At 40.0% G+C, this 18,661-nt stretch overlaps 1 protein-coding gene, 1 long non-coding RNA gene and 1 other non-coding gene across 3 annotated transcripts in view; 1 reads left to right on the top strand and 2 right to left on the bottom strand.

The window, feature by feature from the left end:
• The window catches only part of LOC115631989 (tyrosine-protein kinase Btk29A), a 53,769-nt gene that overhangs the window by 8,208 nt on the left and 26,900 nt on the right, over positions 1 to 18,661 (top strand). The window contains exons 3-5 of the mRNA XM_030528916.1: positions 9,329 to 9,424; positions 9,517 to 9,691; positions 10,297 to 10,443. Of these exons, the coding sequence (XP_030384776.1) occupies positions 9,329 to 9,424; positions 9,517 to 9,691; positions 10,297 to 10,443 (418 nt within the window). The remainder of the gene's footprint in view (positions 1 to 9,328; positions 9,425 to 9,516; positions 9,692 to 10,296; positions 10,444 to 18,661) is intronic.
• LOC115631994 lies at positions 2,573 to 7,291 on the bottom strand. Its single transcript, XR_003996258.1, has 3 exons — positions 7,055 to 7,291; positions 6,483 to 6,668; positions 2,573 to 2,853 (listed from the first exon to the last, which is right to left on the bottom strand). It is a non-coding gene; the product is annotated as an uncharacterized LOC115631994 (long non-coding RNA).
• On the bottom strand, positions 2,613 to 2,685 carry Trnak-uuu. The gene has a single exon. It is a non-coding gene; the product is annotated as a tRNA-Lys (tRNA).

Here is an 18,661-nt window from a genome sequence, read left to right as displayed (position 1 = left end):
TCGTCTCATCTCAGATCGTCTCATCGTCTGGTCTGAGAGCGGCCCCAATAATTAGAAATCGAAGCCGGTTCGAACGCACAGTTCCACCTAAACCGAAATGTTTTTGTTTTCTTCTTACTTTTTGTAGCGGTCCAAAACTTGTCGACTACTTTCGTATTCAAAGCGTTATTATGACCGTCACAGCTCTGCGGCTGGCCGCAGTACTGCTTGCTTCTTGGCCAGTTAGTTAGGTCCGTGTGGCTTGGCCGGTTGTTTGTCGCTTTGATTGATCTTATCGCACTGCCGCTGATGAGTCATCATAAAAGACATCTTTCTCAACCTCCCAACCTCTCAGTCGCAATTGTAAGCAGTTTGTTATTTGTTTTTTAGGGTACGACTCGGCAGTAAATCTCATAATTCAAATCAGACTTTAAAACCAACGTGTGACTTACTTTTTCGGTGGTGGTCCGCTACTACAAAGGCCATCCCATGGATGGCTTTCCTGGCCATAACTGTAAAAACTGGCCAGCAATTGTCGCAGCTGAATTGATAAATTGTTGTTGACACACCATAAATACCCTTTCTCAAAAGGAAATGGTTGTTTTCTCGAAATCTGTAATTAATCAACCAAGCATTTTTATTTCCATGACAGACTATCTATTTATAGTTGACGAGCATCTTTGTTAGACTATTTAATATTTGTCCCCCAAAAAAACAAATGTCTAATAATGGAATTCAAGAGATCATCAAAGCACGTTTCAGAGTAGTTCATTGTTTAAGAGTCACGGCTATAATCTTATAGCTAGTCGGGACAAACCCTGAGCCATGGTTTTATTAAAGTAGGATAATGGTTGTGGATGTATGTTATTTTTCATGTCAGAATTGGGCTACAGCTTTGAAATAGAATACTAGCTCTACAAGTATAGTATCGTCCACGGCTATAATCCTATAACTAGTCGGGACAGACCTTGAGCCATAGTTTTGACAAAGGAGAGAAATGTTTGTGGATGGATGTTATTTTTCATGTAAGAATTGGGCTTTATCGTTATACAGCTTTGAAATATGTAGAATACTAGCTCTATAGGTGTTTCTAAACACTACGAATCAATAAATAGATAGATAGCTTAGATAGCTCCTCCTAAGCTCTGCTTCAACTTATAAAAGTGAATAGTGCAGGGCATGCATTATTCGGCTGACTAGCTGCATTCGTCACGTTTGCTTTTCGTTCTTGCACAAAATCAAAATTCCAATGAATCTGTCATGCATATGCCGTATAAATTGCAACTAACTTTCCTTTCCATCGGTCGACGACGTCGTCTGCATAGGCCATGATTCAATCTGTTTGGCATCCGCCCGTTTCCGGTCTGCATTAACTGGTTGGCAAGCACTGCTCCCATATCCCCAGACACTGCACTGCTATGCTATGCAGCTATGAGAAGGATGCGAGTTCTCACGTGTGTGCTCCAAACATGGCTTGTGGTGGGCAGCAATTTTTTCGGGGCGTTGCACACTCATCGCTCAGGAATTGGCTCAGAGGTCGCTTCTAGTAGCCGCCATGTGGCCCATCTCTCAAAGGCGTTTCAGGCCAACAAATTGGCCGCAGGCGCTGCTTGTGTGCTTTACTGCTGCAGAAAAGTTCTCAGCCCGTCACAAGTCTCCGCATTTATAGCCAATTTTATGTTGCAAAGGATACGCATACATATATACGTATATGCAGAGTACACACATACAACTACATGCTCGTACATTTCATTTTATGAATGAAATTTTAGTGCTCTACGCCTTGAATGGCAAATTCATAATATTGCGCTTCGTTTTAGCCTTCTTGTTTGTCCACTGAGGGACGAAGCTACTTTTAAACTTCCATTCGACTGCTATTGCCCAATCAAGCTGATTGATATTAATGATTAATATTTAAGCATATTTGTTATATCCCGTACCTGAGGTGTTAAAATGTGTTTTAGCAGAGGCCAAGTTGAAATTATTTATATGATCTGCACTCTATTCAAAGTAGAATTAACCAGGTTTTAATGAGTTCTTAGATTGCATCTATCAATGAATATCCAAATCACTTGGATTTAGTAGCTTAATACCTTTTAATGTAAACCTTTACTTTAATTATTTTATTAATTTTTATAAAAATGTTGAAATCAGTGACTTATTAAAACGCTGCCTGCAAAATAATTTAGATTATATTATTCTAAAATATAAAATCAGCTAAACTTCGAATGCTTCTATCGTACGTGTAAAGTTTAGACTTTAAAACAGCATTCCTTTATCTTGTTTATATACACCATTAACACATTGATTCTATTTATTTTTTGAATATATATAATAATATTATTTAGACTACGTAGCTCCACAAATATAATGACCATTTAAAGACTGTTTGAGCTCGACAGTTTGTTTAAGAATGTTTAGTTCAATTTTGATTTAAAACTGATTATTGAAAATGCATCAAACTAATTATTCAGCTACAATATTATTAACAATAGAGGTTGCACCAACTTTTTTCTCTATGTTAGACGTTTTATTTACAACACACAACAAGTTACATATGTATGTATATAAAATAATTATAAGTAAAGTAAAGATAAGCTAAAAAAAAAATTAAATAACCAGCAAAAAAGTTCCGCCCGAGCAGGGACTTGAACCCTGGACCCTTGGATTAAAAGTCCAATGCTCTACCGACTGAGCTACCCGGGCACTTGCGGGCAGCCTGGCTTCTGCCGTACAGAAGCGAATCGACTATCGCTCGCATCTTATTCTTGTCGCATCGTTCTCGCTCGCTCTGACATCGTCATTCCTGCTCCTCATTTCCTCTTCTCGCTTCTGCGCATACATAAGGCCACACATTTGCTGGCCATGTGCGTTCTAAAAATAGAATAAAACAACAAATATTATTGTGCACGTTTATCTGTACTGAGAATAATGAAGAGTGCACAAAACAAATTGTCATTATTTAGAAAACAGTTTTGAAATTATCACAAAAATTCGATCTGAAATATAGATTGATAAAATTCGTGTGTGTTGGTGATGGTTGCATGCGTTGCCATTGCCGCCAAATTCTCGCATGCGATAAAAAAAGCAAAGCAGAAATTCAAATAAAATGTATCTGGCCATTTGCAGTCTGACAATGTTCTGGATGTTGTTCGTTTATTTGTGCGATTCGGTCAATATGCGGCCGTACTTGGGTCTGGGGCTGTTGTCGCTCTTACAATTCCAGCTGCTTGCCACATATGCCTTCAATTATTAGGAGCGTGCAACGACCTCCACCACTAGCACTACCACTGGCATTGCGAGCCGATGCCGCGATGTTGAAAAGCGCATGAAATGCATTTATCAAAACATAAAAATAAACACAAATTGCTTCAAAAGTAGACAAAGGGCAGGCAGCCCTGTTGTGTGCGAGTGTGTGTTGTTATATGGAGTGGGTTCCTTCGGCACATGAAGAAAGTATTTAAACAGCTAACCAACCGTCTTCGGATGCCCAAGACTGTGCCGGTGCGTAGGGGTTTTTCACAGCTGTCTAGATGTAACGCACAGTGGGCTACAGCTACCAGTAATTTGGTGAAAGTTAAGTTTCAAGCAATGAAGAAGATGATATGAAGAATCCGAAAAAGGAGCTGTTAAATATTTACGTTTTTCCCAAGCATTTGCTAATCCTTGCATTTGTGTGTTTTGTGCTTTAAATATAGAAATCTTTCAGTATGTTCACATACTATGTACATAAATATGGAAAGTACCAATTCTCTTCTCATTAGCAGACTTTGTTACGAAAACAAAATGAATATACTGGTTAACTTTTTTCACTAATCTGTATAATTATTATCAAAAAGGCAGGCATGACTAATTCGGAGTAGTTACGTTAATATCGCAAAATTCCCTTGAACAATTTTTTTAAAATTTCATTAAACAATAATGAACAAAATTAATGAATTTGTGAAGAAAATGAATATAAGCGCTAAATCCACTCTTAAAGTATTTTATTTACACATATCTTAAATAAGATTTATACATCGAAGGTACTAATGAAATATTCAATTCCCAAACTCATCAAACGAACTGTTCGATTTATTGCAATATATTGTACCACTGTATGGCTGCCACATTGAAGTGTGTGTGTAATTACGGCTATGTACGTATTTGTAGCGCACAGATACTTTCGGTGGGTCTGCTGTCCAACTCATTCTGACCTTATGACTGACAATTTCCTCCGCACATTTATAATGCTGTCGTACCCCTCCCCCTCCGCTGCACAGTTCGCTTTTCAATTATGCCTCCTATTCTTGTTGGCTCTCTGCTTTTGCCTTTGTTGGCGTTGTTGTCATTTCCCGACTCCTATACATGTTTTTCACATGTTTGCTTAATATATTTAAAGCGCTTTTTAAGCGTTCAAGTCACGATTTTCATATTTATTCCGACTCCATGTGGCAGACCGTTGTTAAGTGTGTGTGTGTGTGTGTGTGTGTGTGTGTGTGTGTGTGTGTGTGTCGAGGGGAGGGGGACACCAGCACACCTCTGGCTGATTGATCAGCTGTGGACAATGGCAACAACAACAATGAATGGTTTTCCACACAACTGCGATGCTATCGACCCATCACTCGATTTGATTTTCCATTCTGCCTCTTTTTTGTGTTTTGTTTTAAATCCAAATTTTTTTAATGCCCGCATTTCAAAGCGCGGGCTTTGGAGAGCTTATCGCTAATTTCATCGCCAACGCGCGCTTTTGTTTTTCAAAAAATAGACTTAGGGTTCGATGATTGATCACACGATCCGATCTCACAGTCAAATTCCAAAGAAACTGATGTATGCAGGCTTCCAAGAGCTTTTCCCTGCTCTCATCATTAAAAATTAAAATTATAACTGAAGGATACACGCCCAGCAAGTGGAAAATTATTGTGTATTGTGTGTCCAAAATGAAATGAAAGAACACGTTGAATGCAAATTTCACTCAAAGCTGAAAAACTGCATGGAAGCCAAAAAGAGGAAGTCGGCGGCAGACAACAATAAGAACAAGAAGGCCTTAATGAGCATAGATACTTTTGTCAGTATCTTGGCAGGAAGGAAGGCAGACAGTCAGATCAGTCAGTCAGTCGGCCAGGCAGGCCGGCAGGCAGGCTTATGACCAACAACGATGGGACTCGCATGACTCAGCGATACACACTCAGTCGTATTTTCAGAATTAACAACGCCAAATAAATTACACCGCGAAAACACGAGCCAGCCAAGCATGTCCTTTGATGTGGGAAAATAGAGTCTGCAGGAAAACTGTGTATTTTTATTTCTAATTAAAACTAGACAGCTTCACAGTGTGTGGAAAACGTGCATATAAATGATGGTATGAATGAGGGCCTTCCGATAGCTATGCTTGTTAATTAATTAAGCATATAAATAATTCACCTTTTGCTGCGAGTAATATTTTCGAAAATAGTGATGAAAAACTAACCATAGAGAGCCCTTTACATAATTTCAAATGATATTTAATGACATATACAGTTCTGCGTAGGACACCTTTAATATTTATTAATTAAATTGTTTAAAATTTTTTTGAAATTATTCATCTAATTACTTAAGTTTTTGTATTTCTTCTTGTCTTCGTATTAGAAAGCATCGTATTTAGGGGAATTAATTGATTGATTTTAAAGACTTTTCAAGGAAATTGAAATCTTGAATGTATCTTACACATACAAATTAAATATCACATCAAACACTGAACCGATTAACATATCTGCAGTCCCGTTGTCCGTCATTTGCCAATGAAATTGCCCATCAATACTATTAGGAGCTGGCATTTCACTTTATTACTATAATGCTCCCTGGCTGTGGTCCCCTAAGCAAGGTTTGTCGGCCGTGAAATTGTAGTTTTGATGTGAAAAGACATTAAAAATTTCACCTACTCGTAAATGTACAGATGCAGATACATACATAGGTACCTATACAAATTCGATTTTATTACAGTTATAATTTATATGAGTCGATTTTTCAATCCGTTGTGGTTGCGAAGACTGCACAGCATGTGAGCAGCAGCCTGAAGCCCGTTATCAATCAAATCGGCGGCGGTTATTGTCAGTGGCGGTCCCATTCGTTCCCCCCACCCATACCTTCTATTTGAGCAGAAGTAGATGCAGAAGAAGAGGAAGAACACTCTACAAGCAGCGCGTTTCATTAATCAATATTGAGAGGTGCATGTGACGATTGTGTGAGTGAGTGAGTGTGTTGGTTGCATTGCCTCAGGAAAATGTTAGCGAGTACATCATTTCTGATCTCCCCTCTCTCTCCCTCTCTCTTTGCTTGTTATGTCACTCTCCTCCTTCGCCACTCCCCATTTGCCGCCCAGCATCGTCTGTTGTGCTTAATTGTTGTAATTGTTTCTGCATCTTTCGCTCTTCTGCTTTGACAGTTTTCTCAATTATGCACCGGTGAGTGTGGCGGAACCTTGTCTGCCCCTACACACACACACACACTTACACACACATACATATATGCGCACAGGTACTTACACGTAAGGGCTACGCACCCTAGACGTTTCATGTTTCCAACTCCTTTGTCCTTTGCTGTATATATTGTGTTACGCGGCCAGGTCGCTCCTCTTTGGTGTTGCCCTGCTCCGGAAATTGCAGTGCAATTTTATGGACGACCAACAATAAAAAATCAGCCTACTGGGTTGACGGCGGGGCAGTGTGGAACTGAAAATTAAAGCATCATATAATCTTAGGCTGGATTTGAAACTTCTTTTAAAAGCTTACTCGTATATGATGTGTTGATTGATTTAAAAGCTATTTACATGAAAAGGATCAGGTCGATTCATTCTTGTTCAAGCGATAAAAATGTTTTTAAGACTATGAATGATTTTCCAACGATCATTCTTATGACATAATAAACTTGATGTTCAAATGGATAATATAAGGTGATGCTTAAAAAGATTTTTTTGGACTTATTACGGACTAGTCTACATGCCAGAATCTTCCATACGGATAGACAGACGAGTATATTGATGCGTCTTGTCATTCCAAATATATAATATAGGATGTGGGTCTAATTCAAACAATCTTCTGTTCCGTAAAAGTTGTACCTCATGTGTTTTTAATTTCGCCACTAGATGGTGGCATATGTATGCCCACTGCTAGCGTGGATGTGTGAGGAGAGTTCATTGACACATGTGCAGTCCAAAGTTTAACATCATTTCAAAGCGTTTTGCTTTGTTGCCACAAATACGCACACACACCACGTACACACTGAGTGTACTTTTCATTTCAGTTGCGACTGCAACTTTGGCTTCTTGTTTCTATTGAGTGGAAAGTGGCACAACATGGCGTGCAGGAAGGCATCGCTGTCGCCGCTTCTGTTCCCTTACCATTCCCTGGCAGCCGCCGGATGCGTTGGCATGTCATCGCCATAAAGCCACCGAACAACCGAACAACCGCCCACTCGTAGCAAATCTTCTGAGTCATTAACTGTGAATACGAGAGACATTTGCAGCATCAACATCAACATCATCAGCATCATTGCGACGCATTAACGCCAATTTAGCGCTGCTCGAAATGCGTTTCAATTTCAATTTTCTGCTGCCGACAAGAATTTCATACACAGTTTCCATTTCGAATAACAAACAAGTCAGATGCGGTTTCGCGTTCCCTCTTCTAAGTAGTTGCATGTTGTTATTGTTCATCAAAATACTCTTCAGTGTTGAGCTGTTTTCCATGTCATCTCAGTGGCATTATAACTGGCACCTACTTAGTTACAAAAGCGTTTAATCACAGTTTAATTACAGAATTGTACAGACGCGTTTTGTAGACGCTTTTAGAATACTTAAAATTTAATTTTCTGCAAAATACAAAACACAAAGTAGTTCCATGTATTGCTTTAAAGTCTGCTTTCTAAGCAAGCACATATTTACGAATCTAGTGATGATATTACGTACAGAGGTTGAAAACAACGGTGAAATCGGTATGGCTATATCGGGCCAATCAGTTAATTGTGGCCAAGTTCTGTTCAATCAACAGTTATTTAAGATCTAGCTGGCACAATGTTTGTTCTTCAATCTGGCAATCAGAATCAAGTTTTAGAAAAGCTAGTCTATACGTCGACGACGTACGACTCACTTTCCTACACTGTAAAAATCGGCCACAGTCGAAAGAAATGATTTTATCAGCACGCAAGCAAGTCTCCTTGAAAATTGAGAATGTTGAAATAAACAAACAAATAAAATTTGCAAGCGTGTGCCAACCCTACGCCCCTTTCAAATGTGGCCTTCTTTCCCGCTTACTTATTCTTTTTTAATGCAGGGAGGTAGTTGAATTAATTCTTTGTTCAGTTGCCGCATCGTCGACAAACTATTCCCCCCACAACGCTTTGCCACGGGACTAGATTCTTGTTATTTTTATTATTATTTCTGGCTTGCTTGTTTGGGGTCTTTGTGTCAACGCTGTGTGTTGTGTTTGTGTTGTTGACGAGCTTTTTCTGTTGTACTCTTTGTTGTGACTGTTGCTTCACTTTTAGATTTTTAGGTTGTCTGTGATAAGCAGCGGGAACTCGTGGGCTTATCTCTGAAATTCTAACCCCCCTCTTTCCACTCCCTCAACTCTTTCGACTGCAAGCAAACAAAGAGAAATGGGTTAGCTGGCTGGCTGGCTGGCTGGCCCTTAAGATTTATGTGCATCGATACAAAAGCCACAGAGACTGCCACACGTCAATTAAGCTAATTTAGTTGACTTAATTGAGTTTGCAGGAAGGAGAGAGACGCCTGTCCGGGCAATTTCAAGAAGCCCCAAAAGCGACACCGACACCAACTCTGACATCGACGCCATATGCAACACGTAGCCTCCTCCGTTAAGTGCGGTTAAGTGTCGACGCGCTGCACACGTGCAGGAATTAAAACCCTTCTTGCAATTGCAACCCCACTCTCTCCACTCCCTCCACTCCCTCCACTCCCTTCCTGGCAGTGCTGCCAATTTTTGAGTGTCAAAAAATGGCTAAAATTGCAATTGCAACAAGCTAGATGGAGCTTTTAAAAAAAGGTATTACCATGTTTATGATAACACGAAAACAGACCTTTAGTTTAGTGAAAAAGAACAAGAGGAAGAATGAAAATCTGTTTATTAGAGTATAGTATTTATTTATAAACTGTCGGGGAAAAGGCTAAATTGGCAACACTGCCATCCCTGTCCCTGCATGCAAGCCCGAAAAAAGGACGCTTCGACTTCGTTTAAGTGCCGCAGAATGAGGCACAACATAAAGGGCGAAAAATTTTGTGGCAGTTTATTAGCGACGACGGCAGAAAGTTCTGCATTTTTGTGCAGCTTGAAACTTATATCCCGCTCTCTCTCTCCCCATTTTTTTATTGCAGCGTCGTCGCGAGCGTGGCCGCATTTTTCTGAGAGGCGTGCGACTGGTCGAGGAGGCGACGGTTAACGGCGAGGGCGGAGATCCCTTTGCGCCGGATGTAAGTAGTGAAGTCAATGTGTTAGTGGTGGGTTAATTTGATTTAACGCTTTCTCCACTCTCCACTTTCCCTCTGACTCTCCCAACCGCCAGGGTTACCCATTTCAAGTGGGCTACTGTGAAACAACAGTCCAGGCGCAAGCGGAGCAGGGCGGCAACAGTGAACAGCAGCAGCAGCAGAGCCGAGGAGCTGTTCCTCAGTACACGTTGTACGTGATAGCGAATAGCGAGGAGCAGCGCAGCGAGTGGATACACGCCATACGGCAAGGTGAGCGAAATCGTTAACTGTTGACCCAAAATAACGAAAGCTGCGCGATCTGTACAGCTGTTAGTTACTTATAATAACTAGATATGAGCGCGTGACAAAAAAAGAAAGACAATCACGTTTACAAAGAATAATTTGTTTCAATAATAATTGTGCAATGTATACTCAATAGTTTGCAATTATCTGCCTTCTTCCTTTTATTTAAATACAACTTATTTTTTCTTTCTTTCCATTGGTTATGATATTGTTATTGATCTAAGCTTTAGGCAAAGAAGATACCAAAGTAGTGCGCTAATTTTCTTTACAATTTACCAATTTTCCAAAGATGTGAAAGTGTGAACTCCTTCGGAATTTCACGCTAATTTTTACACTCACCAAGCTCACGAACTTAACGGCCTTCGATCACGCTCATCTCTAGTTTTAATCGTAGCCACAGCCGCGATTAAAAACTAATGATAGTCAGAAGGCAGACGGGGCTTTAAATTGCAAATATTGGTCGTGAGATTGCCAAATGCTGTGGCACAAGGTCATATCGTTGTTGCAACAGCTGCGCCAACCAAGTCTTTATTCACAAACCCAATCCGCTTCTCTTGTTACTTTCTTTACAGTTTGCGACGACAGCAATACGCCGAAATCGTATCGTTATCATCCTGGTCTCTGGTCGGGCAAGAAGTGGAGCTGTTGCAAGAGCGTTGGACGCAACACCTTCGGCTGCCGTGCTGCGGCGCATTGGCGTGAGGCCAACAATAATCCAAGTAAGAGCAAAGTCATCAATATTATAGGAATAGCTATACAAAATGCGCAAAGCAGTGTTTCGCGTATGGAGAAACTTAGATCCAATACATCGTCGATGTCGTCGGGGGTGAAACTGCGGTGGGGGCCGGTCACAGACATTGCGTCCGCCCTTACGGACGAGGTGCTGAGACTACGGCTGGGGGCCGTCAGAGACATTACGTCCGCCCCTGCTGTTGAGGTGCTGGCGATTTCAATGTCCGTCCATGAGTTCTGCTGCTCCGATTCCATGTATTGGAATTGTTTCTGAAATTTCTATTTTCGTAGATTTTCGTAAACAAATGGCATTCCAAGCGACTGCAAGGGGGGACTCCATTTGTTGATAGAGCGGGCACTTCGGCAGTATGTAGAAGTACATTAAAATAAATCATTTGACAGAAGGGTATTTGCAAAAGCCAAAGTCAAAGGTGCCATGATGGATTGGCAAAATAGTTAAAACTTTTTGATAATTTTCTAAATAAAAAAGACAACATTTTCAAGGCTCACCTATTGCGGAATATTTTAAGGAAACAAAGTTTTCACTCCATTTGGACAGAAGCTTCCAAAAATTAAAGATAAGTGGATATAAACAACAAATAATGTGCACTAATTTTAGCTTTATTGTAGGAATTAGTTTTCTGTAGCAGAACTTTTCTTCTTATTGTTTTTATTTTGAACCAATAGTCTTTTGGTTTTTTTTTCATATCATCCAAAGATAATTGAAACTCGAATTGATTGAGAAATCTATTCGCTTTCAAAGATCAAAACTCCAGGGTATTCCATAATCGACATTCAACACAAGTATTTCGTTGTTGTTTGTTTGCTTTGCATTGCAACATGTGGCATGTTATTGTTGAAGTTTCTGCTGGTATTGTTGTTGTTGTTGTTGTTTCAAACGCAATCCATAACAAAATTGTAGCGAGAATGTGTTGAGAATTGGAAATTTTTTATGGTCGCGCGCGAAGAGGAGTGAGAAATGAATGCTGAGACCGAAGTTCATTCGCCTTCCGACTGCCAAAGAAATTTTCAATTTTTTTTATAGACTTTCCCCGAAAAATATGTTACTCATTAATGGAGTGTACTTGGAGGCAAGAATTAGTCGCGCTTAGTTAAAACATCTTGGGGTGGACCTTCCTAAATGAGAGCATTTCTTTCCTCTCAAAGGTAAGGAGGAGGTACTACAAGGCACAAAAAATGAGGGCACAGAAAACAACAGAAGGTCTCCATTTAAAGAGAAATTCGACTCAATGTTGAGTAAATCTGCAAATGCCCAAATATGTATACTGTCTAAAAATGGATTCGTGCCGATGAGGTCCCTTCATTGTCTAGATTTTGGGAAAGACATTTTGCTGATAGTATCGGAAAAGGTCGCCTGTCACATAAGTCCTCAAATGCTTGCCTTAAATAGTCGGCACAAGTGGGCAGAGAGATGGGTCCCCCAATCTTCCAATCTTCACACATTCGTGCCCTTTCCTACCCCAGTTGGTGGCTGTTCTTCTTCTTTGCAATTTGGCACATTGTCGAGAAACAGACTGCCTTACATGTGGACTTATCTGTCCTGCCAACTGTCAGATGTCTGTAACTGCAGCATTGTTAGGGGACTATTGTCTGCACCTTCAATGGCAACTTCCCCTCCACTGTGCGCCCTTCTCCTCAGTCATCAGCCAGTCCCCTTGACAAAATGTGCATTCAAGTTGTCGTGAAGTTTGTCTGTCGGCCACATCGTGCGTGTCTGGAGTGCCTAGACTTGCGACTTGCGACTTGCGACTTGCACCTTTCCTAGACACCCAGAGCCGTTGTTAATGACTTGAAGCTGTGCGTGTGTCTAATATATGCTTTGAAACCCCTTGCTAGGCTTTAGCTCTACAAGTGAAGCTCTCTAGTGGCACAAATGGGCGCGCCTTCTCTTTAATTGTGTACAATTGACACCTAGACACAAATTCCGAGAAACAAAACGTTGCTGTGTTGTGTTTAATTAAAACAAAATAATCTGAATTCTTCTCTATATATAGTAAGCGTCGAGAATTGCGGGCTCAACAGTGACGAAAGCAAAGCTAACTCTATCTTTAGAATTAGATTTCAAATCATTTGGTTATACGCGTTACTTATGCCTTCAAATCTTCAAGGTTTAGTTTAAATTTGATTACAATATTAAGATAATTCGTACGATTCCCCTTGATGAATTGCCCACAAATATCCGATTATGTGTGCAGGAACATCTCTAGAAAGGCACTCATTGTCTGCATTGGTCCCCTCTTCCTTCTTTATCGCTTTCTAATTATAGTTGTTGCTTTTCTTCCAAAACATTTCACACCGTGCCATTCAAGATGTAACCACACAGCTGTCACCGTTGGCCCCTGGAAAATGTCAAAGCAATTTGAATCGCTCATTTGTGTCGCCATAGCCACATCATCATCATCATCATCATCAGATTAGGAGCGCTAATCCTGCCTGTCTGCGTGCCCCTTTAACAGCCCTATTTAAATAATAACAAAGATTGGGACAATCACTTTATACGATGCTGTGCTGCTGATGAGGCATTCTTTTAAAAAATCGAAAATCTCACTCGCATCGTTCCCGATAGGATCGACTGCATGACATCATGTTTTCTCTTTTCTTTCATTTTGTCGAACGACTTGAAGAAGGTCGCCTCGATTTATAACCGACAAGGAGAGTGCGCTTCACCCTTCCGCCTCCATGGACGGCGGCGCGTGTCAGTTGCCGTTACAATAAATTAACCAAATGAGACAGTCCTCACCCGCTCACCCCCTCACCCTCCCCGCCAGTTGTGGCCGCACACGCCCGCGCATTTGGTGCGAAAATTGATGGCACACATGCCTGTTCCCAGCCTGCTCCCCGCCTGTTCCCTGGCCCTCCTCAGAGCTGCATTGGCTTTAATTTGGCTTGGAGGAAGAAAAAGGAAGCAGAACTTGCAACCGACTTTCGCTTCGATTTTATTTCGTTGTTTGTTGTTCGCTGAGTACCCGAATCGAAGTCGTTGCCGCAATTGCAATTAAAAAGAAGAAACACTCGCGTCCATGTCCATATATCCAGCCCCTCCAACAGCAGCAGCGGCGGCAGTCCGTGCTTTTTAACGATGCCATTTGCCTCTGCGTTCGGTGAAATTTATGTGCGTCTCTTTTAAGTGCTTCGAAAATAGTTTCATGTCGTGATTATCATCTGGCCGCGACGGCCCATAAAAAGCGCCACTAATAATTCTTCAGAGAAAGACACACACACAGTACTTTTCAGTTGGGGTTTTGTTTAGGTTTTTGTTTTCCAAAGCTCCTCTTGTTTTAAGACTTTAGTGTACAGCAAAAGCCCTATGTTTGTTTTCTACGACAATCCAGAAGTTAAGTGTCTTCTTTCACAATCTTATTACTTAACACACTTATAAGAAAGAGCGTTGTGTAGAATGATTGCCCTTTTAACTGCAAAAGAATGAAAACATTGCATACGGGACAAAACATCAAATGAATATTGACAGAACGATAAATGTAGAATGACGATAGACTGCTTAACTATCTAAAGCTGAAGACTCTTCTTTGGCGCTCATCCAATAGCTTAGTTTTTGCTATCCATTGCCATTATGATTATTGCTTGTAGAAAAGAACATAAGTATAGACGTAGAACTAGGCTGGTAACCTGCTTAACTGCTTAAAGATGATAGCAGAAGAGGAAGTGTGTAAAAAGAAATCCAATAGACAGAAATGGGAATAGAAGAATTCAAAAAGTAGAAATAATTGCATATCTGTTTTAATCTTAGATAAAATATTGGACAATATTTAATGTTGCTAAATACGATGTTTTGCGGAAGCATTTTACAGATTTAGTTCGTTTGAAGAAAGGAATGGTGAGAAGATAGAGCGATGGCGAGATATTATATAAAATAAAATTATGAAGGCAACTTACTTTAAAATTCTCTTTTATAAAAAACATAGACCAATAGTTATACATATAGAAAAATTCGATTAGGGCAGGTTCTAAGGACATTTAGCAGATTTAGTTTGTTTGAAGAAAGAAATGGTGAGAAGATAGAGAGATGACGAGTTATTACCAAAAAATACACAGCCTAAAATAAATAATAAAATAAAATTGTGAAGGCAACATACTTTTAAATATTTTTTTATAAAAAACATACTTGTAGACCAATAGTTATACATATAGAAAAATTCAATTACTGCAGCTTCTGAGGACATTTCCATTTGAGTTTGGTGCCGAAAGTATAGCGAAAATATGTAGTATGTAATACTTGGGCTTCGAAGGATTCATTATATAGGTTGCTGTCAAAACAGCTTTTTTACAAAATGTTCAGTCAATTTCTTCTACTCGCAACTAAATAGATTGCTGGACTTCACAGAAATATCCGCCAATATTGACTGCATTTTGAATAATTTCGCTTCAAATTTCGCTTTGGCTTATCTAGGAAACAAGCAACCACTTCTAGGTGAATACTCTCGCAACCATTGTGGAGACTAGACTCTGCAGAATTGTGTGTGCAGTTGTGGTCGATGTTGCAGACCCACAACCCAGACACCCGCACCGTTAAGCCCCGACTTAGGTTCCTGAACCAAAATGAACGCTTACCACAAAACAGGTTTCTGAAAAAGCGAACTATACCGAAAAGCCAGTTCAATTTTTAAGAGCACTGCAGCCACGGCTCAAAGAACTCAAAGAGCGTATTTTTGAGTTGAACTCTAAACGGGTTTGACAGAAGGCCTCCCCCCTATACCCCCTTTTTGAGGCAAATTTTGTATGAGCCTGCCATGAAAAAGTAAACAAAAAATTGCGACTAGAGTGGGGAATGGTTTCGAGTTCCGGAGACGTTCGCACACAATAGTTAGGCACTAGTTGGGAGGGGCCGGGGAAGGGGAAGGGGAAGGAAGTACGCTGAGGTGGAAAGGTGGGGAGGGGCGTGGTGCAGGGTGCGGCGTGCGGGGTGGCACGTGCAATGAACTTGTCTAGGCTCATACAGCCTGTATGTACATAAGTAGGCCTCCATGGGTCTCTGTGCTGAGCCTGGAGGCGCGCGCCTGTTTGAAGTCTCGGGAAGAGCACAACGATAACAAAAACAGCAGCAACAACAAAAACTGCATCAACAACAACAACAGCAGCAGAAAAAGTAGCAGCAGCAGCTCATTTGGTTGCCTAAAAGTAGCATTTATTTCCACTGCACTTTTTGAAGGAAAACATAAAATATGAGAGAGGAAAACCCTAGGCCTTTGTCGCCACTTATTTGATTAATTTGCTGCCCCTTGCTGTTTTTTTTTTTGCGCTGCACTACGCCCTTTCTATTCATTTTTTTTCTTTAAACATATTTGGCTTTTGTGTGCGATTGAAAGTCTCAAATTATTGTAATTAAGCACGTTGTTCATTATTATTGTTGTTGCTGCCTTTCAGACTATCTCTTTTTTCGGTTTTATTCTGAATCTATGAGGCGGGAGAGTACATTGATTTCGTGTGCGGTTTTAGGTGCGGGAGTGGTTTCAGAAGTCTGCTGAAAACTTGGGGAATTTATACAGAAATAATATTAAAATAAATATTAATTTCCCCTCTTTTAATTCTGTATTGTCCAACCGATTAACTTTGAATATGTTAAATTTTATTTTCCATCATGCCATTACACAATGAAAGGCTTACCCTTCCCGAACACATTTAAAATTTCATTCTAATATAACCATTTTTCAGTTATTCTTTCTAAGCATTCTTCGAAACAAAACTCTTTACGTTAAAATAAATTACAAAGAGACTCGTCTTTAGAGATAACTATATTTCCGACCGGCGATGCTTTCTTTGGTGGCTTAAATTTCACACCTTTTTTACGATCTCGGTACTAAATCTTTCCAAAGTTATTCATTTCATGAATTCACGCACAGTTCTACTTCGAGCAGCCCATTTAATTGTGCAGAGTGTGGAACTTTGAATAATAAGTGGTAGCTTTCTTTAAAACTTTAGTAGCAGATATTACTTGAAAGAAAGTGTAACACGCGATCCATTTATTTAAAATGAATTTCATTCTTTGCAATTGAGAAACTCGAAAATAGTTGAGAATTGTAAAAAACGATGGTTAGTTGAAGACCCCAACACCAAGCCAAGTATTTGAAACTAAAGCCATAATTTCGGGATTCGGGAGAACATTCAAGACATTTCTGTCTTGGCATAATGGAATCGACATTAGATGGGCTGTAGGGTATTCGAGAGTTCAGAACGTTATGGCATTTCTCCAATATTCAGTTTGCGTAGCGCCCTCCAAATTGGTTGCATCGAAAGCGACTTGAAACGCGCGCCGGGTGATTGACCATGAAAAGAGCAAAGAGTGGACCATGAACGGTGAGCAGTGCAAGCCAAATCCGAATACGAATCCGAAACAGAGTCAGGCAGAGGCAGATTCGGAGACATGCTACACACAATCACACCACATGGCGGGACAGAACGACTGACGACTGACGACCGACGACGAACGGCCAGCGTCTGACGATCGTCAGTGTTGGAGCTGCTGTTGAGCCTTTGCCAGTCGGCCGTTTTAAGTTTTAGGCCATCTTGCCCCGAACCCAAACTCTGGCCCTACCCCCTTCCACTGCCCCGGCAACGGCTTCACCCGCTGTCCGCGTCCACCACCGCTGATTAATGATGCGTTCTGTTGTGATTCGTTCTAAACGTGGGAAATCGTCAGCCACTGAAGCCTCCTTACCTGCTACCTTACCTTTTCGACTCTGCATTTTCTGAGCTTTTTGCTTATTTTTTTTTTTTTTTGTTTTTGTCTTTTTGAAAGGGACCACGCAATTTTTATTTTTATACAATTAGTTGGCCAAAATATTGTGATGTGGCTTTTCTGTTCTCAAACAGAACTTCCAGAGTCTGCCTCTCTAATTATTTAATCAATCTCTTGCCCATTTACACAGACGCTCGACAACTAATTATTATACTGAATAGTTTAGTTGCTCATTAATTTGACTTTTGATTTGCATTTTTGTCAACACATGAACAGAACAGTGCTTTTCACAAAATATCGGCATTTATGTAGAGATTTATCAAATAATAGCTTATTCTAAATTGTGCATTTAAAAGTTTAGGCATTTAACAAATGAAAATTCTACCCTGTACCCAAAGGGGTAACTGTAATTGTAATTTGTAATAAACTATACATACTATATAGTCATAAATGCGTACCCCTGTCGTGCTTTAATTGAGTAAAAAATGTTTGTTTTTCAAACTCAACAAAAGCCAATTCTTGTTTCTGAATTGAACAACCTAACTAATTTATTTCCCTTGTGTCCCTTGTCTGTTTGAGCACAAATACTATACTATTCGGAACTTTATATAAGTTTTTGTAAACATTCGTAGCTCGTCTTCCATCTCAATGTTTATCTTGATAGCTTAGGCACTGCGCTAATTGGGGCCACTGCCTGGTTTCATGCGATTGTCCGCATTTTCGAGATTAAACTGTACATATGTATGTACAGCTATATAAAGCTATGTATGTATCTATAATTATCAGCCTCCCTTCAAGTCCTAAAATAGTATCTTTATTTATAATTCGGAAGATGTATGTATGCATTGCTTCGCATTACAATGATATTAATTCTTATCTCTCTCTTACTTCTCTTTCTGTTTGTTTTAGGTAAGTAATTCGCACTGTCTTCGTAACATATAGCCCGTAATTTTGGTTCGGGTAAGTAAAAGTAAAGTTCCTAAGTTTCCAGCTGTGCGATCTCTTGTTTTATTCTCTCCCCAATAAAAGCACTCAAAGCTCAGAAACAAGCAAATAGTCCAATGTGCTAGAGTCGTTCGTGATCGACTCTTATATGCTCTCTACCCGGCTCTGAAAACTAAGAATTTTTAAAATGTATATTTTTAATATTATTTTCTGGAGCTCTAAATCTTGAAATTGAAAACAATAGTATATTAACCCTTCAGAGGAGGGGGAGTAGAGCGTATTATAAAAAGTAAACAGCAATGCAACATTCAATGTTGCTCCAAACTCCAAAACTCGCTATAATGCTATCAAATCTTAAGCGTTTTTCTCACAATACTCACACAACAACTTAAAAGCATATGCTGCTCTTGAGTGTCAGAAAAAGGCTAGATCAGCAACTGAAGAAAGCTGGAAATAGCTAAGTAAATTATATAGCTGGTAAAAACGCTCATTTTTTGTTCTCATAAAGGAACAGAGCTCGAAGTTCGCCAACTCTTGCATTTCTT

Source organism: Scaptodrosophila lebanonensis, unplaced genomic scaffold (genome assembly GCF_003285725.1).
Source record: "Scaptodrosophila lebanonensis strain 11010-0011.00,11010-0021.00 unplaced genomic scaffold, SlebRS2 tig00001412-arrow-pilon, whole genome shotgun sequence".
NCBI classification, from domain to species: Eukaryota; Metazoa; Arthropoda; class Insecta; order Diptera; family Drosophilidae; genus Scaptodrosophila; species Scaptodrosophila lebanonensis.
Note: the sequence above shows the minus strand (reverse complement) of the source record. Positions and strands in the feature narration are given on the sequence as shown.